Source organism: Manis pentadactyla, chromosome 3 (assembly GCF_030020395.1).
Source record: "Manis pentadactyla isolate mManPen7 chromosome 3, mManPen7.hap1, whole genome shotgun sequence".
Lineage (NCBI taxonomy): Eukaryota > Metazoa > Chordata > Mammalia > Pholidota > Manidae > Manis > Manis pentadactyla.
The window spans coordinates 220793620-220817776 of NC_080021.1; the positions used below are offsets into that span (position 1 = coordinate 220793620).

The 24157-nt window shown below is 60.3% G+C and overlaps 2 protein-coding genes across 4 annotated transcripts; both read right to left on the reverse strand.

Annotated features, from left to right (window-relative positions):
- Positions 1-2623: 2623 nt before the first annotated feature.
- Positions 2624-7548, reverse strand: LOC118924999 (uncharacterized). The gene is made up of 5 exons (XM_057499421.1): positions 7034-7548; positions 5537-6032; positions 4964-5071; positions 3475-3527; positions 2624-2698 (listed from the first exon to the last, which is right to left on the reverse strand). The coding sequence occupies exons 1-5, from the start codon at positions 7187-7189 to the stop codon at positions 2624-2626; spliced, it is 888 nt and encodes a 295-aa protein (XP_057355404.1). The 5' UTR covers positions 7190-7548.
- A 9038-nt stretch (positions 7549-16586) lies between these two features.
- On the reverse strand, positions 16587-21099 carry LOC130683070 (beta-lactoglobulin-2-like). Of its 3 annotated transcripts, XM_057499255.1 has the most exons (7): positions 20842-21099; positions 20256-20395; positions 19578-19651; positions 18247-18360; positions 17423-17527; positions 17171-17187; positions 16587-16776 (listed from the first exon to the last, which is right to left on the reverse strand). In XM_057499255.1, the coding sequence occupies exons 1-6, from the start codon at positions 20935-20937 to the stop codon at positions 17171-17173; spliced, it is 546 nt and encodes a 181-aa protein (XP_057355238.1). In that variant the 5' UTR covers positions 20938-21099; the 3' UTR covers positions 16587-16776. The 3 variants fall into 3 exon arrangements, with proteins under 3 accessions (XP_057355238.1, XP_057355237.1, XP_057355239.1); XM_057499254.1 differs by lacking the exon at positions 17171-17187; XM_057499256.1 differs by lacking the exons at positions 16587-16776; positions 17171-17187; positions 17423-17527 and adding an exon at positions 17794-18011.
- Positions 21100-24157: the final 3058 nt, after the last annotated feature.

The window sequence follows — 24157 nt, forward strand, 5'->3', positions numbered from 1 at the left end:
TCTGCCGTCCCTGTGGGCGCGCCTCGGGGCAGGCGGGGTCTCCCAGGCAGAGGCCAAGCTCTGGGGCGATGGGGGTGGCATCCCTGGCCCGCCTTCTTGGGAAGGGTAGCGCACCCTTTGGCAGCTTATCGTTAGAGGGACCCTTGGGGCTTTGGGCTCCCCCGGTGCCGTCGAGGGACACCCATCAGATCCAGGACGGGAAGGAGCCCCTGGGCCGCCTCCTGTTGCCAGACCAGTGTCAGGAAACGCGCGGCCTGGTCGCGCAGGCCTCCCGAAGGGGGCTGCCACGGTGCTGCCCCTCCGACCCCAGGGCCCCTGGCCGGTCTGTCCTCTTCCCTCGGGTCGGATTCGCCTTTTGCTGCAGTTTGTGTTATTTTGGGGAGGATGAGTGTGCTGATCAGGGAGGAGCAGGGCGGGCGACCCTCCTGCTGGGGTGGAGGCCCACCTCCCCGGGGTCTTTTCAGGGAGCTTTCTGGGGCTCAAACTCAGCCTCTCTGGCTTTGCTTGTTCCCAGCCAGCAGTGGTGGCGGGAAGCGGCCTGCAAACAGGAAGCTCGGGGATCTCACACATGCCCCAGGGCTGGGCCGGAAGTCTGGGCAGACCTGAGGCCCGCTGGCTGATGGTGCGGGTGGGTGATGGTGGCGGGATGGCGGCTGCAGGCTGGGGAGGTGGTGCGCCAGTGGGGGCCCTGGCAGCACTGGTGTGTGGACCGCAGGGCAGCTCCCTCTGGGCCATTCCTCCCACCATCCGCGCTTCCCAGGACAGACACAGGGCAGGGCTCGCCCCGGACGCCAGCAGCAGCCTGTGCCCTCATCCACCCCACTGCCCACCCAGCCAGCACGCGGGCCATGACAGTAGGGAGAGCAGCCTGGACCCCCGCCGCGCACCCTGAGCCCTTACAGGAAGGCCCACTACTCCCTCCCACCCGCCCCGTGTCTCACCTCGGCTTCACCCCACCTGCTCCCAGAACCACATCTTGGGGTCCTGGCAGGCCTGCAGTATGGGGCCCATTCCTGCTGTCATCTGGTCCAGGCATCGCTGCAGCAGGTCTCACCCCTGGAAACACCTGGGAGCTGCCGGGCACCCTGGGCACCCCCTGGAGGGCACAAAGCGCAGGATCCGGGCAGAGCAACCCCTGTGCATCCCGCTGCTTTCCCACGTGGTGAGGCCAGAGGAGAGGGAAGCTGGGCTGGAGGCAGGGAGCAGTGGGCCCCTCTTGGCCTGCACCCCCAACACACCCCGTTTGGTCAGGTCGCTCTGCCCCCTGCCCCACCCGACCATGTGACGAATCCCATCCGATGGCCCGTCCTGCCGGAATCAGCAAGGACTGGGAGCCAGGCAGGCCGCCTGGGCACCTGCAGCTGCAGGCCGGTCTCCCGGCCTTGGAAGTCCCCACCTTCCCCTTGGGAGGAGCCCCTGGGCCGGGTGTTTGGGAAGGTCACAGACAAGGGTCCCGTCCAGAGTTCCCCAGTCCTGGGTCCCCCACCGGTTTGTAACTCATCCTGTGTAGAATCCAGGGTTGATGGGCAGGCTCGGAATTCATTGTGAAGGGATGAGCTGCTCTGAGTCGCTTCCTCCTAGAAGTTTGGCCCTCTGCCTGCCTGCGACCTAACGGTGGCTTCGCTAGGCCTGGGATCCCGGGGCTGGAGCAGGGTGGAGACCCCAGGGTGGGGCCGGGATGAGCCCCTGAGCTCTTGGCGTCTCCTTCCCCATAGGTCTGCAGATGGCCGTGGGATCCCAGGGGGCTCCGTGTTCTCTGCACACTCGTGGGCACCTACCTCCGTGCATCCAGCCTTTCCGGTTCTTCCCTCCCAGAGACACACAGTGCACAGCTGTCAGGTGACCACTCCAGGCTGTGGCTCTGGGGGGCAGCCCTGCTCCCGGGCCCGGGACGAATGACCCAGTGTGACGGGAAGGCTATTCCAGCGGCAACGGGAGGAACCCGCTCCCTGCTCACAGTGAGGCCGGCTCCGCTGGCCCCTCGGGCTGCCGACCTCGCTCTCCTTCTCCGGCGGTCATGGCGCGCTCGCCTCCCCACCCTCCCAGTCCAGAGGCTCTGCAGAGGGATCCCTGGCAGCTGACAAGGGGCTCCGGAGGGCAGGTGTCATCTGTTCCCCACCGAGAGACCCAGGTGCAAGGTTTCTCCTGCTTCTGACCTCAGGGCCCAGCACGCCCTCCCAGACGTCCACTCCCGGGGCTCTGATACCTCCCGGAGCCTGAGAGGAATGCCCAGCTCTGTAATGCCTCTGCACACCTGCCCTCCATAGCAGCCTGGAGTTCCAAGTGGCGTGGGAGCAGAAGAAATGCAGCGAAATAGACCCTGGAAGGGTGTGAGACCTTCATAGGTTAGTTTCCTCATTTTGTTTTTTGTTGTTTGTGCTATGAAAACAGGTGCAAGGAAGAGACCCGGGGTCAGGAGCAGTCCTACAGGGCCCCACACCCCTCCCTGCCTGCCCTCCCTTCTGGAAGCCAAAGTGCCTCATGAGCACAGCACAGACAGAAGCCAATACACTACCTTTTCAAGAGGAAAAAGAAACATTTTTATTGGGGAGACTTAAATATCTTGGATGTGCTAATGAGAAAAAGGTTTGAATTTTTCCTTATACACAACAATGAGGAAAGGTTAGAGCACCTTGCGGTTGCCCAGACTAGACACCTCTGCGAAGAGGACAGTGCCGCGGGCAGTGTCGCTGGTGGCCTGGGACGGTTCGCACAGCTGGTCCACCCTGGCAGCGACTGAGTGGTGAAGACAAAGTCTTCTTCTGGGACCAGTACGAGGAGCTCCTCAGGTCCAGCTGCTCGTTGTTCAAGGTGATACGTTCCAAGGGCTCTCGGCGTCTGACTTGTCTTTCCCTGACCAGACATGTCTGGCCCTGCTGGGTGGCTGGCTGGCTGCAGGGTTTACAACTCGTTTTCCCTGGCTCTAGGGAGCCACGCCGCCCGTGGGAGTAGTGACACCCACGTACTGGGGCTTGGACTTCCTGCTGATGTTTGTTTAACTGTGGTGTGAAGTCCACGGAGAACTGCCACTTTCTCCTCTAAAGTCTGTCCGCCCGCTCTCATCAGCACCTGAGCCTCAGCATCTGTGTTCTCCAAAATTGATCTTCTTGTGAATGATCCCTGGCTCCGGGCGGTGGCTGGTGACAGTTTACGTTTTGGCACAGTGTACTGGTGTTTGCTTTTTATACTCTGCAAGAAGAGCGTCAGCCTTGCCGTGAAGGAGCTTTCTGGAGGCATCTGTGTCTCCCCTGGTGGGCACTGTGGGCATCTGTTCCCAGCGGAGTGTGCTGCTCCCCAGACCCGGGCAGGCCGGCTCACAGTCACAGCCTGACGTGGGCCCAGAGCCGCAGATCCCTCTTCGTGCTCTCCCGTAGGCCTGCTCTGGGGATGGCACGGGGGCACCGGAGAAGCCACGTTGCCTCTGATGAGCGGCATGTGTGTGGGACAGTGTCGAGGGTGGTTCTGCGATGGTACCTTCACCTTGGGCTTCAGCTCACTCTCAGCCTCTGTGTTGGGATATGCTTCTCCTGGGTGCAGGGAAACAGACTTTATACAGAGCAAGGGACTTTCCCTGAACCTTGGAGCTTCTGACATCCCTGCATCCTCGTTTAAGTCCTGAGATGCTGTTTCCAGTGTGACTCTGGACTGTGGCTGAAGAGGTGGGAGCGCCGTGGCCTCCCTAGCCTCGGTGGCCCTCAAAGACCGCGATGTTGAGCTCACCTCCAGCATAGTCGCCTTCCCACAGGGGTCCTGTGAGGCCTGTCCCCCACTGTCCTTTCTCTGCTCATCCCTGACCATTGCTGAACAGGGACTCAGCTCCGGGCCACCCCTCCGGGCCTGGCCACAGACCCATTCTGACAGCTTCCAACTGTGACGCTGAGTGTGGGGCGCTGAATCGGTGGCCTGCCCTCCTGTCCGGTCAGACAGGATGTGGGGCGCCTGTGGTCATCACCCAGTGGGCTCCCTCCCTAGACATTTTGCGCTCACACACGTGAGGGGGCGAGGAGAGGCCTCCCCGTGGTGGAAGCTGACTCCTCGGTTTCCACCGTCCCTCCTGGAAAGGCCTGAGGGAGTTTTCCCACAAAGTCAGGAAACTTGGGTCTTGTGGGGATGCCTGACACACAGGTGCCTGGGAGGGGGGGTAAGGTCGACTGCAGAATGGGCCAGGCGTGAGTCTTTTTGGTTGAGAGAGCACCTTGTGGTTGCCCAGTCTAGACACCTCTGCGAAGAGGACAGTGCCGCGGGCAGTGTCGCTGGTGGCCTGGGACGGGTTGCACGGCTGGTCCCCCCTGGCAGCGACTGACTGCAGAAGACAAAGTCTTCTTGTGGGACTGGGACGTGGAGGTGCTCAGGTCCAGCTGCTCCTTGTTGAAGGTGACACGTTCCAAGGGCTCTCCGCGTCTGACTTGCCTTTCCTTGACCAGACAAGTCTGGCCCTGCTGGGTGGGTTGATGGCCGCAGGGTATACGACTAATTTTCTCTGCCTTGGGAGAGCCAGGCTGCCCGTGGGAGTGGTGACATGCACGTACTGGGGCCTTTAACTCTGTGCCCTGAAGTCCATGGAGAACTGCCAGTTTGTCCTCTAATGTCGGTCTGCCCGCTCTCATCACCGCCTGAGCCTCAGCATCCACGTTCTCCACAGTTGATCTTCTTGTGAATGATCCCTGGCTCCGGGCGGTGGCTGGTGACAGTTTACGTTTTGGCAGAGTGTCCTGATGTTTGCTTTTTATGCTCTGCAAGAAGAGCGTCAGCCTTGCCGCGAAGGAGCTTTCTGGAGGCATCTGTGTCTCCCCTGGTGGGCACTGTGGGCATCTGGTCCCAGCGGAGTGTACTGCTCCCTGGACCCGGGCAGGCCGGCTCACAGTCACAGCCTGACGTGGGCCCAGTGCTGCAGACCCCTCTTCGTGCTCTCCCGTAGGCCTGCTCTGGGGATGGCACGGGGACACCGGAGAAGCCACGTTGCCTCTGATGAACGGCATGTGAGGGGGACAGTGTCGAGGGTGGTTCAGCGACTGTACCTTCACCTTGGACTTCAGCTCACTCTCAGCCTCTGTGTTGTGATAGGGTTGTCCTGGGAGCAGGGAAACAGACTTTATACAGGGCAGGGGACTTTCCCTGGTCCCTGGAGCTTCTGACATCCCTGCATCCTCGATTAAGTCCTGAGATGCTGATTCCGGTGTGACTCTGGACTGTGGCTGAAGAGGTGGGAGCGCCGTGGCCTCACTAGCCTCTGTGGCCCTCAAAGACCGTGATGTGACGGTCACCTCCAGCATAGTCACCGTCCCGCAGGTTTCCTGTGAGGCCTGTCCCCCACTCTCCTCTCTCGGCTCATCCCTGCCCATTGCTGGACAGGGACCTAGCCCCGGGCTGCCCCTCTGGCCCTGCTCCATAGTCCCATTCTGGCAGCTTCCACCCGTGACGCTGAGTGTGGGGCGCTGAATCGGTGGCCTGCCCTCCTGTCCAATAGGACAGGATGAGGGGCACCTGTGGTCATCACCCAGTGGGTTCCCTCCCCACACCATTTCCGCACACATACGTGAGCGGGCGAGGAGAGGCCTCCCCGTGCTGGAAGCTGCCTCCTCAGTTTCCAAGGTCTCTCCTGGAAAGGCCTGAGGGGCTTTGCCCACAAGGTCAGGAAACTTGAGTCTCCCGGGGATGCCTGACACACAGGCGCCTGGGGCGGCTAAGGCCGACTGCAGAATGGGCCAGGCGTGAGTCTTTTTCAGCCGATAGACGGCTAGAGCCTGAACGACCTTCAGGAGTACCCGCCGCCTGTGCTGTGCCCGGAGCCTTCTGGTGCGTGCTTCCAGCATCTCTCGAGTGTTCAGCTCAAGGGAGGGAGTCCCGTGGCAGGTGTTCACACGGGGTTTCCATCCCTTAGAGAGTCCCCGACAGGTGGATGTAGGGACGCTGCACACTTCCTGAGGCCTTTCGACTGCAGAGGATCGAGCCCACTGACTTTCCGGTTCCTTCTGCAACGTGGGCCGTTCTGGGTGTGGAGTCTCAGTCGGGACGAGACATTGCGGCTTGTTCTGCAAAGAAGAGCAAGGTACTCGGCAGGCCCTAATCTGGTGTGGACACGGTGGTAAGGCTGGGAGGGGGGATTGGAGACAGGCTGGGATACGGACATGAGCCGGAACTGGTGCCTCCCATTGATGTAAGCACGGAATCGGGGGCTGAGACGGGAACTCCAGTTGGGACAGAGGCTGGGACTGGACAGACGGTGGGGAAATGTAGCCTGCATTTGACCAGTGTAACAATTTGAGATTACATGGAGTAAAAAAGATGGAGACTGTGGTGCTGGAGGGGCGCTCAGAGGTCCAGACAGTGGCCCCAAGGGATTCTCTATGTAGGGAAGGGTGACCCTTCATCACACAGAAAAGCTGGTTAGATGTGTGCTGTACGTGGCCCTCCAAGACTTTGGGATCTGAGAGCTGCCCAGGACCAGGCAGCTGTTCTGGTTTGCCTTCTGTGCTGCAGGAGAGTTGGGGGTGTGTGTACGCCTTGATCTCCCCAGAATGAGGCCACTGTGTGGGACCCACCCTGTGAGGGGTGGGGGGAGTGGCTGCAGGCTTTGGCAGCCGCCTGCTGCAAGGACAGGGCCGAAACGGGGACACCAAGGCCTGAGACGGCTGGGGCAGGAGAAGCTCCCCAAGGGGTGTGTGCGGACGGGCTCCGTGAGAGCGCCACTGGGTCCCAGTGAGGAAGAGTCAGAGTGGAGTCTTGGGGAGGGGTGCAGGGGAGGCTGTCAGAGACGGAGGGTGGGACACGGGGGTGGAGGTGGAGAAGCAAGGGGCTGGGGTGAAAGGCTGTCCAGGGGAAGGAGGAGGTCTGGCCGTTGAGAGGCACTCGGGGAGCGGGGAGCATGAGCAGAACATGTGGGTGCCTGTGGGCCTGGTGAAGCAGTGGAGGCCAGGCACGGAGGCGGCTTCAGCAGGGGGGTCTGGGAGGCTGAAGGGGACACGGCAGGAGGAACACCGCCTACAAGCTCCCTGCATGGCTGACGGGCTCCAGCCATCTGTGCTTTGCGTACCTCACCAGGGGTGTCCTGACGTGACCGATGATCTCCGCTCTTGTCCAGGATCCTGCTCAGGTGGCTGGAGAGGACAGGAGGCACAAGGTGCAGCCAGGAGCAGACGGGGCCAGGAGGGCCAAGGCGGCCAGGCAGGGGCGGGCATCTGGGGCCCATGGCCTCCACAGCCCCCACACTGACTTCATGGTGCTCCTGCTGTCCCACACCCCAGGTCTGTCCCCACCCCTGTCCCCACGGCTGCCCCCCGCAAGTTGGCTGCAGGCTGCGGCAGCCCTGGAGTCCCCTTACAGGCTCAGGGAGGAAGGACCCGAGAGGGAAGGGTGAGCTTCATTACCTCTTTAGATGTGACAGCAGGCTGCTTGCCACCTCCAGTCGTTGCAGGCGAACTCTGCAGCCTGGGGAGTGGGAGACATGATCGTGGTGGGGAAGGCAGGGACCTAGGGGTCAAACAGGAGCCTGAGTGCCATGTCCCTTTAGGGGAGACTGGGGAGCCCAGTGTCCGGGGCCCGCGCCTCAGTGTCCCAGGCTGCAGGTTCCCTGCCGGCGATGGCAAGGCTCGTGACGGGGAACGCTTTGTCATCTGCAAGGGCTACTACATCTGTTACCCTCTGCCGCCCTCACAGCCACCCTCCTAACCACCCTTTGCGGGGTCGGGGCAGGGCCACCTTAGAGGGCTCCGGAGGGAAGTTTAACACATCGGCCGCACGTGGTCCTAGGGTCCCCGCTCTCAATCCGGGCACTCTTGGGCCCCTCCAGCCCACCCCGTCCGCGCTCGGTGACACCCACTTCCGGCCCCTCTCAGCTCTGCTCCACCACAGATGCTGGGGAGCATCCCGGCTCGGGTCTCCTGCCCGGCAGCCTCCCCACGGGCTCCCGCTCCCAGGGGACAGGCCCTGCCGCTGGCATCCTCAGGGGTGTCGAGGGGCTGGGCCCTCAGGCGGGGGCGAGGGAGGCTGCCCCGGTGCGGGCAGGGTGGCGGGCAGGCACCCACCTCTCAGAGCTGCGCTTCTCTTCCTCCTCCTGTTCTTCTCCCTGGGCTCCAGGGGAGGCTGTGGGACCAAAACAGCTGAATCACAACGGGGTGGGGACACGTGCACTCGACTCACAAACGGGGCGCAGGCCTCAGAGTCCGTGACCAGGACTGTCTACATTTAACAGGCCTGGAGGTTTTCCTTCTTCTACTTTTTTAAACTAGATAAAAATATTTTAATTTTCCTTCCTTGAAGAATGTAAAGAAGGATTTTGTACTGGGGACCCGCCCTGGCTTTCTTGCGTCACTGCATTTCTCTGCTCAGGAAACACACTCGCGCTCAGACCCACAGGCCCCTTGAGCTCCGTCAGGCCGCACGCTGCCTCCCGAGGCCTGCGCCCCACTGCAGCCCCTGCTCAGAGGCGCTGCGGGCTCAGCACTGCCCTCGGGTCGGCCTGGACGAAGCCCCGTCCCAGACCCCTGCCCCAGACCCCTGCCCCGGGAAGGCAGCCGGTGGGTCTGTGCTCAGGGGCCTGTCCTCCCGCGGGCATCACTCTCAGGATCTCGGCCGCAGCCGCTGGCCCCCGGTTTGGGACTTTGGCCTGCAGCCCTCTGGCCCACCTGGCTCCTGTCTGGGATCTTGGGAGAGATCCTCCTGCCGGAACTCGGGCCCGGCCTGGCTTATGCCTAGAAGGAGGATCTTGGATTCTTTCCTGAGAAAAGACGTTCTCTTCTTTCCCATCCCAGGAGCCTCTACAGCTGACCCCCAAAAAGCAGAAGTAATCATGGGAAAGAGAGACTCCCGTTGTGTCCGGTCTGGGCCAAGGGCTCCTTACCTTCCTGATGTTTCTAGGCGGCGGTGAGGGTGCATCATAGGGGAAGAAGAGGAATTGCAGGAGCAGGAGCCCCAGTCCACACAGGATGCCCGCGGTGACGGCAGTCACCCAGGAGGTGGGGCTGGAGCTCAGCCAGGTAGCTGGACCGCTTCTCAGAGATGGGAGAGGACTCTCCATGTCTGATCCGCACTGCTGCCCTCGAGCAACTGGGCTCTGGGCATGTGCTTGGGCACAGCACAGCAGGCCCGCATCACAGAGGGTGGCCTGGTCACAAAGGGCCCCTGCGGGCGGGGGAGGGGACAGGGGAGGAGCAGGCGGGTCCGCAGCCCCCCCCCCACCATCTGGTCCCACAGGGCTCTGCCCACTCCTTTCCAAACCTATTCACCTTGTCAGAGAGACGGTTTTTCCATTCATCCAGACGTTATCAGGTTCCCGTGGTCCATTAGAGATCTTGACTAGAGGACCTCCAATTTCATAGACCTTGAAATTCTAACGTTGACCCTGGAATTTTAGCCATTTCTCCATGATTTGTACTGAGGATTTCCTCTGTCCACCTTCCCCACAGAATGTTTATGCCCGGTAAAAGCCAAGGCACAGAACTTAAATTTATTTTACACTTACTTAGATTTGTGAATTTTGAACAGTGCTTTGTCCCATTTTCAATCAGATGGACTGACACAAGAATTTAAATAATTATTCAAAATTCATAAATCGAAGTATGAAAGAATTGTAAGTAGTTACTCCTTGAAATGATATTTTTGTATGTCTGCAGCATTTAAAATGATGGCATTAATAAACCTTTAAATTGCATACTCTCAGGACTTGCTATATACACACACGCACACACAAAGTCGTCTTCTCACAAACCAATCAGGTATTTTCAGATCCGGGAATCCATAATTATCTATTAAAAATTTGTTTTTCATTCGCTGTCTTGATGAGTCTTATTCTGCCAGAAGATAGTCCTCACTTTCCGTGTAAGTTTGCAGCGTGTTGTCTTAGGCCAGCGGGACCGCCGTCACATCATGCCACAGGCCGGACAGATTACAAACAGCAGAAATGTACTTCTCACAGCTCCGGAGGCAGGGAAGGCCCAGGTCAAGGCTCCAGCATGGCCACTTCCAGTGACGGCCCTGTTCCAGGACCACAGCCAGAGGCTTCTCCCTGGGGTCCCAGCGGGAGGGCGTCGGGGGCCTCCTGGGGCCTCTGTTACAAGGCACCAGTGCCTGGACAAGGGCTGAGAACCACATGCCTGTGGCCCGCATCTTAACATCTCAAGGAGTTAGGATTTCAAGCTGTGACCCCTGGGAGGACACAAACGTTCAGACATGCACACGTGCTGCACCCAGAGGCCAGGAACGGGTGAGGGTGAGCTAAGGGTCCCAGGTGAGCACTGACCCTTAAGGTCTGCGGGGTGGAGGGTGAGACCAGGAGTCAGAGCCCTGGGGCTGAGTCAGCTAGAGCAGCCTCGTCAGAAATCCCCTAGGGGGCGTATTTTTTTCTGGGTGAGCCTTGCCTTCCGTTCCCCTCCCCTCCACACCACTGGAGCCCCAAGTCCAACCAACACCACAGAGAGGGGGAGCCTCGAGCCATCTGGGGATCCCTCATGATACCATCCTCCGTCCCCTCTGCGGCAGCAAGTCAGGGGTCCTTGAGGGATCCACGCGCTGAATGTGTCTCGATGCTCCATGTGGACTTGATGTGTATCCCCAGCTCGCTGGTCATAATGTTTTCCTACAGCCCTGGTGGGAATGGCACTCGAGTTTGTTTGGTTTTATTGTCACGAATGTGCACACTCTTAAGCACGTTCTGCACCTACTATTGCTTCTGTGGCCTCTATGTCATTTCCTCCTTTACGATGTTCTCATCTTGAATTTCACCTTTTATCAAGATTTGGACTTAGGTCCTTTTTGTATGCATATTTGACCTCGTTATTTTTTCCATGACTCTATTTTCAATATATTTTGTCTGATTTTTTTATGCCACTTAAATATCTTGCCCAGCTATCTTTCACTTGATTTATTTAACTTGTTCTATTAAAATTTATTTATATCACCCCATTCGATGCTTTGTTTTCCATACTTTATTCTTTTTTTCTGCACCTTTTGCATCTTTCATTTTATAGATCAAGTATTTTCCTGCTTGTTTGAATTTGGAAATTCTTTATATTGTAATGTTTTATATCGTTATCATGTGAATTTCCTCCTCAGTTTCTTATGTGTGTCAATTTTAGCATCATCTCAGCAAACCAAGCAGGTATTCTTACCTCCTCTCCCCTCCTCTGATTTTTCCTGTTCCATCATCATGGACTTTATTGCAAGGGGATATTTCCTGAAGATGTACTTCTGGGTTATTTCAAATATGCTACATTTTCATGTATTTTTTATTATACAATAAACATCACTAACATCAGTCCTGATCTCCACAAACCTAATTGCATATTCCCAGGTTTATTTTTTTCCTACTTTAATATTTCCTCTAAGAAAATTTTCAAACAGATTTCTGTGAGATAATACTTTTGAGGTCTCATTTTCTGATAACATGTTTTTCTGTGTCCTCATGTTTAAAAGGCCTTGGCTGAATGTAAAGGCTTAAGACTAGTTTCCTTTCAATTTTTTAAACATGTTATTGCCTTGTATTGTGATCTCCAATGTTGCTGTGGAAAAGCCAGATGTCAATCAAAATCAATTTTTCTTTAGAGGATGATCGGACGTTTCATCATATCATCAGGATGTTAAAAAATAGTATAAACCATTTTACTACTGTAAAGTTAACAAAATATCAGTACAATACGAAAGGAATTAAAACCTTCTTGAGACATTTAAGTATACAGGAAAATTAAGTATCACTCTCAGTGAAAAAACACAGAAAGAAAACAATGAACGAGGCAGTCCTAAGACCCCCGGATGGTTTATACTTGGGTCTTCCAAGTATATACGTTAATGCTGATAGCTGGTAGCCAACCTAGCAGCCTATCTGTCCAGAAGTAATCATTTGTCAAGGAGAATAAGAATAATTAGGTTTTCGTGGTGATGTGATGAGAGATGTGTTATATTTCTTTTTAATAATTCAAAACAAACGTAAGTAAAACTGGAAAGTAAGAAATAATGATCTTTTTATGTACTCAATTTGAGAAAAACTACCATATTTCTATGAATTTGAAATGATATCTACTGTAAGTTGCATCCCTTTTCAGAAGAGCATTTTAGAATTGATGGTATGTTATTTAAAAATGACATGATTCCAAACAATTAATGGAATGAAGATAATTATCTTCTTAATTCTTAGAACCTGGATGTTTTGGACGCTTAGGTGTATTCACACATGATTTGTTTTCATAAAAATTGAATCGTGCCACCTGCACCTGTGGTTTAAAAGCAAACTAGCAAACATGTAGATTCATTTGAGATTCCATGATCTAAATCAACCTATCAACAAGTATGGGACACTATGATAATTGCAAAAGAGAATATAAAGTACATAAGACTAAAAAACACTCAGCCAAGTACATCTGAAGATCTAACTGGCTTTATTAAGCGATTCAAGAATTGGGCAGCAGCCCATCTTGCAAGTGGAGGGGAGCTGTGAGGAGCTGTACAAAATGGGAAGTTTTTATAGGAAGGAGGATGGGATGTGAAGTTATTAACAAAAGAAAGGAGACGCGCGGACACGCTTTTGGTGGAAAGGAACGGCAGGATTTCGTCATGCAGATCGCCTCATTAGCGCTGGTCAGGACATTTCAGATCTTAACAGGTGAATCCGTGAAACAGGTGGAAACTGTCATTGTCTTGGTTTGCTGTTGTGAGGTGGGTGGCAAATGACTGCATCGGGGCTTTCTTGTTTTTAAACACCCCGCTGTGATCACACTCTCAGCCTCAGTTAAGAAGTGTGTTTCTAAAATATAAGGCACAGATACAGCAGGAGCAGGAACTGTGAGGAGCAGGAACCAGTGAGAGCCCTGGGGGCTGGGGCTGCGGGGACCGCGGGGCTGCGGGGCGTTGCCACAGAAACGCCCGAGCCCTGGCTGGAGCGGGGAGAGAGGGGCGGCGGGGTCTGCGGGGCGTCTGCTGGGCCCTAGCGCCGTCGCGCGCCCCAGGCAACTCCAGCTTGCACGGCGGGGGCGCTCGTAGCGTTGCCGTAGAAACGCCGGGACCCTGGCTGGAGCGGCGGTGCTCGGGGCGGAAGTTAGGGCTCGGGGCTGCGGGGCGGCTGCGGAGCCCTAGCGCCGTCGCGGCTTGGCCCTTCGGGCGCCCTCGCGCGATCCCGCCGCTTCCAACTTTAACAGGGGGCGCGCGTCGCGTTGCCTTAGAAACGCCCCAACCCCTACCTGGAGCCGGGGGCGGGGGGTCGCGCGGGGTGACCGTTAGGGCTCGCGACTGCGGAGTGCCTGCGGGGCCCTAGCGCATCCCGGGTTTTGCCTTCGGACGCCCTCGCGTGCTTCCGCCGACTCCAACTTAACAGCGGGGAGGGGGTGGGGGGCGCGTCGCGTTGCCACAGAAACGCCCGAGCCCTGGCTGGCGTGGCGGCGCACGGGGCGGCCGCTAGGGCTCGCGGCGGCGGCCGGCGCCGGAGCGTCCAGCGCCGTAGTGATGCCGCGGTTCTTGCTCACGAAGCCGGAGAGTGAGCTTCACCAACAGTCAAGGGAGGAGAGCGAGGCGCAGGCGTTTACCTGGAGATGCAGTGAGAGGACCGAGCTCCCGGCTCCCGCCAGGACGGGACGAGGGCGTCCGTGGTGGTGTGTTGTCTCGGGGGTTTTATAGGCAGTTGAGGATATTTGGGAACGTGAAAAAGAGTTTAGGGGTGTGGACTTGTTAGGTGGACCCTGAATATTAAAAATTAAGTGATCATAAAGTTCCTGCCTTGATTTCTCTTTCGAATACCGGCGTCTGGGTCTGGGAGCCCATCGAAAGGCTGCCTGCCCAGCCCCCAGGGCTCTCACTGGATGCCCCCCTCACCCGGTGCTCCGACTTCCCTCCATCTCCAAACCGGACTCCTCCCCAGCAGATGTGCCTGATGCCCTGATGGCAAATGCTATGTTGTGTGTATTTCACTGCAATTTTTTTAAAAGGCAGATTGCCCGCGGATACCATCCTCTCTCTGACTTCCGTCCCCAGGGTTGCCCTCCTGGTCCTCCTGTCAGAGCCTCATTTTGGGGGTAGATTCCCGAATGCCCATGGGGGCCTCGCTCTCTCTCCTGTTCTCCCCTGAGGCCCCCGGAGCCTGCCTGCTCTTCTGCAGCAACGTCAGCACAGCCCATCCCGTTACCCCCTCCGGGCACACTGTCCCAACAGGCAGCTCCACGGTGTGCGCCCCACTTCATCCGAGCCCCAGCCAGCGCACTGAGAGCCACCGCCCTGCTCTCGGAGCTGCTCCCTGGGCACCAGAAAAAGCTAAAATCCTGCCGGCAGCTCGTCCTGCTGCTCAGACCTATGTTCTTGCCGACTTCACGTCCAGGGCTCAGCCTGCCTTCCCGCTGCTCCACGGGACGCCCACGGCCTGACTCTGCGCGCAGGTCTGTCCTTCTCCCCCGTCGGCCCCGTCGGCCTCTGCTGCAGGGGGCGGTGAGCTCCTTTAGGGCTGTCGCCTGTTCCTGCTGGCCGGTCTCGCGTCACTAGGTAATATCTTCCTGCAGCCATTTCCTTTGCTCTCAAGTCCGCTTATTGGCTGTTAAGTCAGCCGCCTCTGGCCTCTCCGCTAATGTCTGCACGGCCTGCGCTTTTCCGTCCTTCCCGCCCGACCTGCCTGAGTCTTTGGACTTGTCGTCCTGCTCTGCCACCGAGCCCATCCAGGGGACCCATTGCTCTTACTGCGCTTTTAGTTCTAGGACTCCCATTTGGCTTTTTTCCATAACTTGTATTTCTTTGCCAAGATTTTCTGTTTTCATTTGTTTCAAGTGGGTCCACAGTCACATTTTTATCATAGTTGCTCTAACAGCCTTGTCAGATAATTCCAGTGTTGGATTCCTCCAGGCTTTGCCTTTTCTCATTTAAAGTCTTGACTCTCTTGGTTGTGGTCTGACAGGTGATGTCTTACCGTTTCCTGGTCATTTTGCCTGTCATGTTAGGAGACTCTGGTGCTATTTAAGTATTTTGTGTGGCAGGCAGTCTCCCTGTTGAGTTCAGCACCCGGGTCCTGGCCTACTTCTGGGAACTGTGGTTCCAGTGATGGTCTGATGGTCAGGCCTCTGTGGGGGCGCTGCTGCCTGCCTGGTGTGTGTGGCTGCGGGGGCTCCGTGGTCCCTGCGGGCGCGCCTCGGGGCAGGCGGGGTCTCCCAGGCAGAGGCCAAGCTCTGGGGCGATGGGGGCGGCGTCCCTGGCCCGCCTGCTTGGGAAGGGGAGCGCACCCTTTGGCAACTTATCGTTAGAGGGACCCTTGGGGCTTTGGGCTCCCCCGGTGCCGTCGAGGGACACCCATCAGATCCAGGACGGGAAGGAGCCCCTGGGCTGCCTCCTGTTGCCAGACCAGTGTCAGGAAACGCGCGGCCTGGTCGCGCGGGCCTCCCGAAGGGGGCTGCCACGGTGCTGCCCCTCCGACCCCAAGGCCCCTGGCCGGTCTGTCCTCTTCCCTCGGGTCGGATTCGCCTTTTGCTGCAGTTTGTGTTATTTTGGGGAGGATGAGTGTGCTGATCAGGGAGGAGCAGGGCAGGTGACCCTCCTGCTGGGGTGGAGGCCCACCTCCCCGGGGTCTTTTCAGGGAGCTTTCTGGGGCTCAAACTCAGCCTCTCTGGCTTTGCTTGTTCCCAGCCAGCAGTGGTGGCGGGAAGCGGCCTGCAAACAGGAAGCACAGGGGTCTCGCTGGGCAGACCTGAGGCCCAGTGGGTGACGGTGGCGGGGTGGCGGGACAGCGACTGCAGGCTGGAGAGGCGGTGTGCCAGTGGGCCTGGGCAGCACCGGTGTGTTTATCACAGGGCAGCTCCCTCCGGGCCATTCCTCCCACCATCTGCGCTTCCCAGGACAGACACAGGGCAGGGCTCGTCCCGGACGCCAGCAGCCGCCTTGGCCCTCATCCACCCCACTGCCCACCCGGCCAGCACGCGGGCCATGACAGTAGGGAGGGCAGCCTGGGCCCCCTCCGCGCACCCTGAGCCCTTACAGGAAGGCCCACTACTCCCTCCCATCCACCCTGTGTCCCTGGAGGGGGGACCCGGCTCTGTCCCTTTGGAGGGGCAGGTGTCAGGTTCAGAGTGGGGGTGAGGATCCAGGGGAGCCTGGGCCACATGCAGCTCTGCCTCCCACCCAACAGGACCAGGCTGCCGGCTGCCCGCCCAGGGGCTTGGGGAGTGGAGGGATCCGTCGTGTTCCCACCAAGGAGGGACGGGGAGTGGAAATGCTGGGAGCAGGTGGGGGCCGGGCGCGGGTGGGCCTGCCCTGTGCTGGGGTGCCAGGCTCTGTGGCCCTGTCCACCCGTGCACAGGCTGCACCCTCTCCCTGCCCTGGAGCTCCGACGCCCCCACCTCCAGGGAGGGCAGGAGGAGCTAAAATCCTCTGAGACATTTCTTTTTCATGGGACATAAGTGAAAAGTGACTGTCTGGGTGTGATGGCCTACCAGCAGTAAGGTCCCCACACTCCATGATGACAGAGCAATGGGGACGGAAGACTGTCCACCGCCCCACACCCAGGGGCGCCACGCTCAGGGCTGTGTCTGGAGCTCCGCACCACCTTCCCACTCTTGTCATCCCCCGCTGCGCCGCCCCCTCGGGCTCCATCCCACACCCATCGGCCAGGAAAGACGCAGGCGGAGTCTGCACAGGGTCACTTCTTTATTGCTGAAGGAGGAACCGCTCAGAGCAGGAGACCCCGGGCTGGGGCCTGGAGGTGCCTGGTCCCCAGGTGGAGCCCCGTCCTGCAGCCCCCTCGGCCTCAGTCCCTCCTGATTGTTCTGACGGGGAGGCAGGGGGTGACGTCGTCTCTCTGCAGAGGACCAAGGCTCCCGGGCCCTGTAGTGGACGGAGCTCCCCTGTGATTTCTGAGGAGCCTGTTGGACCCTCGCCAGCCCCTCCCTGGGCAGCCCGAGGGCAGCCCCTGACTCCCTCCTTGTCTGAGTGGTGTCACCCCCTGCCAGCCGTTCCTCAGCCTCTGCGTCCATCCACGCCCTGGCAGAAGGAGTGGTGGGGACATCAGCATGTGTGTGTGGCCAGGACACAGGGACAACACCCCCAGAGACCACTCGAGAGGGTGGGTACGGGGCCAGCCGCTCCTGCAGTCGCCTGGAGGGACCCAGGGACTGGACAGAGGAGAGTCTGGGGTCCCGAGGAGCCGCCCCCCCACCCCGCACCCGGGATGCGGGCAGGGCTGGTACATTATTCTGGAGATGAATGGGCAGGTGCTCACCTAGACGCGGCACTGCTCTGTGGGGGGAAAAGGGGAGGAAGAGTCACAAGGTGGCCACCGCTGCCCCTGGCCCAGGGTCGGGAGGGAGCCCCCAGGGGCTCTGCAGCCCTCCACCCGCCTCCTGGGAAAATTGGGACCGCAAATGAGGTGAGATGCTGCCTGTATCCCACAGCACCCGTTCTGGTAGCCGCTGCTTCTCCCCAGGCTGAGGAGGGGCCCCCGCGAGGAGGGGCCTCGGGGGCCAGAGCTCACCTCTGCCCTGGGTCAGGTCCAGGATGATGCGCATGTGCACAGGCAGGGTCTGGAAGGTTCTGTGGAACTTCTCCATGACCTTGTTGTCCACCTTCAGGGTCCTGGCTGTGGGCGCAATGGGTCCGTCCTTGGGCTGAGGGCTCGGGGACCCAAGGACCCTGCCCGGTGAGCCAGCACCGGAAGGACATGACAGAGTCCTGAGGCCGGCAGAGCTTGGCCTGGCCCAGCTTCCGGGGTGGTGTCGGGGCTCAGCGCCCCCTGGGGGTCCCTGCCCCTCCTCTCCTGACCAGCTGCAGGCTGGGGCCCCTGCTTGGCCCCTGGAGAGGTCTACGCAGAAAGGCAAACCCACCCCCACCCCTGTCCCCCCAGCTGCTCTATGAACCAGGGAGTGGGCCCCCGCCCCGGGCCCTGGGCACTCTGCAGCCCTGGGGGCACCTGAGAACGGACACGGAGCCAGTACATTAACTGCCATCAGAATATCACCCTTTAAAGGTGCTCTCTTATCTGAAATGATTTTGAAGTCATGGAAAGCCTCCAAGATGGTTGGGTCAGTGCTGACCAGTTCTCCTCACTGGCGAGTGTGGCCCCTCTGCGTGGAGGCAAACCCCCTTGTCCTCCACTTCGCTCCTGGCCTGTCCCCGGTCACCACATCAGAACACCCCTGGCGCCCGAGGCCGCGCCCTATGACCTTTGCTAAGGTGGCTCACAACAGCTGGCAAGGCAGGCCGTCCCCACCCTCCCACCACCCAGGGAAGCCCCCGGTGCTCCTTGTGACCAAGGGGCGCCCTGCCGCACACAGCCCTGCAGGGGGCTCAGCTACGCACCCAGGTACTGGCACACCGTGCCTTGCTCTGCCGTGGGCTCCGTGGCGTCCATGCAGAAGAACATGTAGTCCGTGTAATCTGTGTCCAGCACGGAAATCTTTCTTTCCCCCTCATCTGGGAAACGGGCCGAAACAGAGAGCTGGGCTTAGCTGAGGGCCCCTCCCAGCCTCCCCCACAGCCAGGCCACCTCTGCATAACATGTCACTTGCCTTTGGGGCTGCCTCCAGCAGCACTGGCTCATGGCCCCCCGGGGGGAGCCCGGGCAGCACTCCTGGGGAGACCAGCCCCACCCACACTTGGCCCCACCCTACACCCCCACATCCTGGACGTGGCAGAATTCATTCAGTTATTTGTCCACATGCTCGGGCCCTAAATCCCAGGTGACCCCACAGCAGTGCCCAGGCCCAGGGAGCAGGCGGGGTAACTGGGGACTGGAGCCCGCTGGAGCCTCAAAGAGCGTCAAAGAGCAGGACGGTTTGCAGGGGCAGGGTAGTGACGCCTCTGCTCTTCAAAGCTGGGGACGGGGACGTGTGCACATGCTGAAGCTGTGGGGCCGCAGCCTGGCTGCATTTGGACCAGGGTGATGGGGGGCAGTCAGGCAGCTCCCCGCAGGGCACGGCCTGGCTCGGGAGGCTCCCGCCAGCTTGTCAGGTAGACGGGATTCCTGCAGGCGAACTCCCAGGGAAGCAGCAGGGGGCGCGGGGTGGGGCTGGGTGGCCGCCTGGGCTGGTTCTGGGGTAGAGACTGGGCCCCCCACAGCCACCGCCTGTTAGAGGAAAGGGTGTGGCCAGAACGGAGGCAGGAGGGGCAGGTGGGCCCCGGAGGGAGGCGAGGGCTGGCACCTGGGGGACAGGCCCAGGGGACTGTCCCAGATGAGGCCAAAGGCAGGACGGAGACTGCCAGGCCCAGGGCAGTGCTGCTGAAGCCAGTCTGAGGGCAGGGCATGGGAGGTCTGGGGCCAGGACGCTCCCGCTGTTCCCAGGGGGCCTTCTCCCAGGTCTGGTTCGTGTGTGTTCTTGAGGACACTCCAGCCACCGGTCCCTGAGCAGGGACGTTGCCACGGGCCTGTCCAAGGAGCATGACCCTCCGCCAACCCACGCCTGCCTGGCAGCCTGGGCGTCCCGGTGGGCGATGCTGGCCCACTCTCTTCCTGTCCTGGGAGGGAGTGCGGGAGCCAGGCCGGAGGGGAGCCCGGGGGAGTGGGGACCCTGAGGCCTCACCAGCCACCGCACCATAGGGGTGGGAGTCAAGCAGGGGATAGCTCCCTGCTGGGGCCGCGAGGGGGAGGGGAGCTGGCCAGGCGGCCCGCAGGCATGGGGCGGGGCACTCACAGGCCACCGCGAACACAGCCGGGTCCTCGGTCCTCCGGGCCGTGATGCTCCTCCGCACACACAGGTGGTTCTCCCTGGAAAGCCAGAGTGCCGGGGTGGCTCATGGGCCCGGAGCGGGGCTCTGGGGAGTGTCCACAGGACCCGGGAACTCAGCCCAGCTGGCCTTGGCCGGCCAGGAGCAATGTCACAGGTGCTGGCCTGGATGTAGGCTGCTCTTGAGGCCCTGAGCACGTGACTCGGGCCAGCTGACAATAGGGCAGACAGACCCGCCAGGAAACCTGGCAGGCAAGCTGGCTGGTGGCTGAGGGCGTGTGGCAGCTCAAAACTGACCCTGCCTACGTGGCACCTGGTCACTGCGCTTCCAAGTATGTCATCACAGATGCCCTCAGGACTCCTTGGCCCTAGGCCCCCACTCCAGGGGCCACCAAGGGCCCCAGCCTGCAGCTGACCACCCGCCCCCACTCAGGCCTCTAGGCCTCTCCACACACTGGCCCCGGGGCTGTGCTGTGGGGTCACCCAGTGGGCCCAGAGCCCTGGGAGGGGCCTCTAAGAAGACTGGGAACCTCTGAGCCCCCTCTCCACACCTGGGGCACAGTGCCTGCCTACAGGGCCCCCTCGGGAGCCCTGCCCCGCCTGCCCTGGAGCCAGGCCCTCGTGGGGGGCCCTCGGCACACCCACTGTTGGCTCGTGATGATCTCCAGGTTGTCCTCGGGGGTGGGTCTCAGCTCCTGGATGTACATTCTCAGGGGGCTGCTGGCAGAGTCCAGGAGGGAGATGTCGCTGGCCGCCATGGCCATGGAGTGCCAGGTCCCGGCCACCTGGGGGGGAGGGGAGCCTTCAGCTGCACTTGGGGGCGGGAGGGGGTCCAGGCCCACAGAGGACGCTCCGCCTGCCCCATCCAGGCAGGCAGGGTCTCCTGTCACCCGGGTTTCTCAGATGGTGTATGGCGTGTGCTGTGCCAGAATCCAGGACACCCGTGCTGTGCCAGTCCTGGAGGTGTTCTCGTGGACTTGGTACAGGTGCCTCTGAACCCCAGCCTGTCCTAAGGCGGCTCCCATTCAGGGTGCAGCTGGGTAGGCAACTCCCAGGACTGAGAGAACCAGGGTATTTGGAGTTGAGGTGGCTGGAGCTGGACAAGTCCCTCCAACCTTTGGGGGGACAAAGGTGTCCCCCACATGAAGGCCTCACTTTGCCTTCCCTTTAGGTTCTGAGGTCCAGGCTTCCCTGCCCTCTCTCAGACCACCCTGACCCAGCCACACCACACCTTTGTTAGGTCCAGGCTCCCCATGGTCTGGGTGACGTCGGTGGCCCGCATGCCACACAGGAGAGCCATGCCCAGGACGAGCAGGAGGCACGTCATGGCTGCAGCTGCAGTTGCCCTTCTGAGCTCAGGAGAGTGAGGAGGCAGGTGGGGGCTCGGCCTTATAGAGGAGGAGGGCTGGCGGGGCCCGCGAGCCAGCGCCGCTGGGACCCCCACCACGTGGTTCCCCGAATTGCCTGAGGCTCATCTTCAGGAACAGGAGGACGTTATCTTCCAGGACAGCATGAGGCCCTCTTTCTGGGACAGTCGCTGACTTCCTTCTGAGTCAGAACAGGAAGGTCCTCTGTCTCCCTGGGGCCCGGACCCTTCCTGGTAGGGCCAGAGGGAAGGGGCTGGGGTGCAAGTTCCTGGTTGGTTGGCCACCAGAATCAGGAACACTTCCTGGGTTGGGCTCTGGACAATGACAGCTCAGAGCCAGCACAGAGGACAGCTGGGTCCTGGGGGGTGGGCCAGCCAGTGGCCAGAACACTTCCTGGGTTGGGCTCTGGACAGTGACAGCTCAGAGCCAGCACAGAGGACAGCTGTGTCCTGGGGAGTGGGCCAGCCAGTGGCCAGAGAGCTCCATGCACGAAGTGGACATTGTGCCCGCAGGTGGCCGTCTATCCTGCCCTAGGGCGCCACCACACTGCAGACCCGCCCCTCACACCCCTGTCCCCAGTGTGAGCACCCTTGGGCTGCACGTGGCCACATACTCTGTCGACTATGCTCCTCGAAGACCGTGAGGGCCCTGCTACCGTCTTGTTCCTGCGTGGTCCCCCAGCCCCCACACACTGTCAGCCTGGGGGTCAGGAGAGGTCCATGCAGACAAGCTGCCTGCAGCAGGGGGGCAGTGGCACCTTGCATGTCCAGGCCTCACAGGGTGGCCAGAGGGCTCAGGCAGGACCCCTCGGCCTCTGCCCCCTTCCCAGTGCCTCCTCTGAGGCCAGGTCCAGATGACCCAAAGCTTGGACAGCCCACCCCCCTCTGCATCTCGGCCAGTCGGGGTCCGGCTGTCCTACTTCCCTCTCTCTGGTATTGTTGGGGCCTCCTGGGTCTGCAGCCCCTCTTCTGAGCAGGGCCTGCTTCAGGAAGTGCTGCTGAAGCCAGTCTGAGAAGCTTGCCCAGCCCGGATGGGTGCTTGTGTCCTGCGCTCACCTGGCATCGGGCTGGTGTCGGCACTGTTACCATGGACGTTGTGGCAGTGAGGCCTTGGAGAGCTAGCAATGCTGCAGAAGGAGTGCCGCTCAGCACAGAGCTGGCGTGAGACCTGACAGCTGCACAGCCCGCTTCCCACCCGTGGGTCAGGGCTGGAGGCAGCACCGAGGCCCCCAGGACGTGCTTATGTGAGGTTCCCCCTGATTTCCAGCTTGCCGAAACTGTTTATCATGGAACTGAAGGGAGGCAGCCCGTGGCCCCTCTTCTCCTTGGGGAGCAGCATGTGCCCTGCCCAGTGCTTTATGTACCAGAGTCCTACAAGCTGGGGGTGGGGCACGGGCCTCCTCACGCATCAGCTGGGAGGGAGCTTGCCTGGCCCCCCTGCCCCCTCCTCTGCCTGGACACAGCACAGAAGACACAGAGGGGACTCTGGCCCAAGTCCGCCTGGGGCTGGGCAGGACAGGACTGAGACCCCCACCCAGTCCAGGAGCTGACGTGGGAACCAGGGGTGCCGCGGCCGTCCCTCCCAAAGGCTCTCACCTCGCGAGGCTGGGCAGGCGTGAGCTGGGGCTTCTCGGCTTGCGGCCTGAGCGCAGGCTGAGCGCGGCTGTCAGGGGGGCAGCGGCTCGGCCCGGGGTGCGGCTTCAGCTCCTTGTGTCCCAGCCGCCCATTTGTCCCCGCTCTGGCCGCCCTGAGACGGGTCCCACTCGCTGTCGCCCTCAGGAAGGCCCCCGTTTTGCAGTGCAGGGGATGAGTAACTCGTTTTGTTCGGATCCCCGGATGGACATTCTTGACCTTGTGTAATTAGCCGTCACTGCAGTCGGGTTTGATTCCTTCTGAGAAGCCTTATCTGGAGGAAGCATGTCACCCAGCAGCCCCTCTGGCTGAGAGCCAGCAGGGAAACGTGGCTCCTGGGGTCCCTCCCGGCCGGGAAAGGGCAGCTCCCGGGAACCTGGCAGCAGTCGGCCGTGACTCATGTCTGACAGGCCTCGTAGCACAAGGAAAGCGGGCTGGTAACGAGCAGCCTTTTTCCATTTCTATTTTCTAGAAATTCATTTTATTTCAAGGGAGAAGCAGAATAATTCCCCCTCCACCCAAGATGTCCAGCTCCTAATCCCCAAAACCGATGAGCATGTTAGGGTCATGGCCAAGAGAGGGTCATGGGAGGAGGTGCTGGGCCAGGCTGTCCACCCATCCCGGCCAGCCAGGCTCCTGTGTGCACAAGATGTGACGGGGGGGTGGGCATCCACGCGGGCCTCCGCTCAGAGCCCCTCCAGGTGAGAGCCACCCCTGAGCTGGCCGGGGCCCCCAGAGGCTGTACCCCGGGATGGGGCTCGGCGGCTTGGGGAGGAGGTGCCGGGCCGGGCTCTCTGCCCCTCCAGGCCAGCCAGGCTCCTCTGCGGGTCGGTGGCCCCATTCGGCTCCCTCCCCCCGACCCCGCCTTCTCAGTGGCCGCTTCCCAGGGGACCCAGCAGAGCCAAGAATGAGGACCAAGCCCAGGAGCAGGAGGGCCGACGGGTCTGCAGGAAGACGGCCTCCACGGGGCGGCCCCACGGCTCACTTCCCACCCTCTGCGTGTCCACACGCTGCTCGGGGCACCACGGCCGGCCCCTCTGACCCGGGCCCATGGGGGCTGGTTTTGTTTTAGGGCCAGTCCTGGGTCTCCAGCCCACAACCAGGTCAGGGTAGAGGCCAATGCAGTGGTCTGGCGTCAGGGAGGACAGAGCTGCCCCTGGACCATCTGCCATTTCCAGGCCTCCGGGTCACCCCCTCGGAAATGAGGTTTGCAGGACTCTGTTAAGATCCTGCTGATTCTGCCCCACCTCGTGCATGACCAACCTCCCAGGACACCGGGGCCATCCGGGTGCAGCGCCCCCACCCCACATCCACTGCCCAGCACAGGCCTGGCACCTGGACACCTCCAGGCAGGGCCAGTGTGGGGAGTGGATGGTGCTGGGCAGGTGCTGGGCTGGGCTCCCCACAGAGGAAGCGTCTCCCTCAGGGCCTCTGCTGCCCCCTCCCCAGGAAGATGAACCCCAAGGAGAGGCTGCATAGAGGCCCAGGAAGTGGGCGTGGGGACCCCCAGCTTGGACCTGTTTCTCCAGAGGCCTGGGGCTCGATATGC

Excerpts from the sequence above, each read along its gene's own strand:
- LOC118924999 (XM_057499421.1), bottom strand. The coding sequence starts at position 7,189 with ATGGGCCCCAGATGCCCGCCCCTGCCTGGCCGCCTTGGCCCTCCTGGC. Across the intron at positions 6,033-7,033 it reads GTCAGGACACCCCTGGTGAG|AACAAGCCGCAATGTCTCGT; the intron begins GTACGCAAAGCA and ends TCTTCTTTGCAG. Across the intron at positions 5,072-5,536 it reads GCCTCTCCTCGCCCGCTCAC|GACAACCCTATCACAACACA; the intron begins GTATGTGTGCGG and ends CCCTGCTCCCAG.
- LOC130683070 (XM_057499254.1), bottom strand. The coding sequence starts at position 20,937 with ATGACGTGCCTCCTGCTCGTCCTGGGCATGGCTCTCCTGTGTGGCATG. Across the intron at positions 18,361-19,577 it reads GGCTGTGTTCGCGGTGGCCT|ATGAGGGGGAAAGAAAGATT; the intron begins GTGAGTGCCCCG and ends CCCGTTTCCCAG. Across the intron at positions 17,528-18,246 it reads CACGGTGTGCCAGTACCTGG|CCAGGACCCTGAAGGTGGAC; the intron begins GTGCGTAGCTGA and ends TTGCGCCCACAG.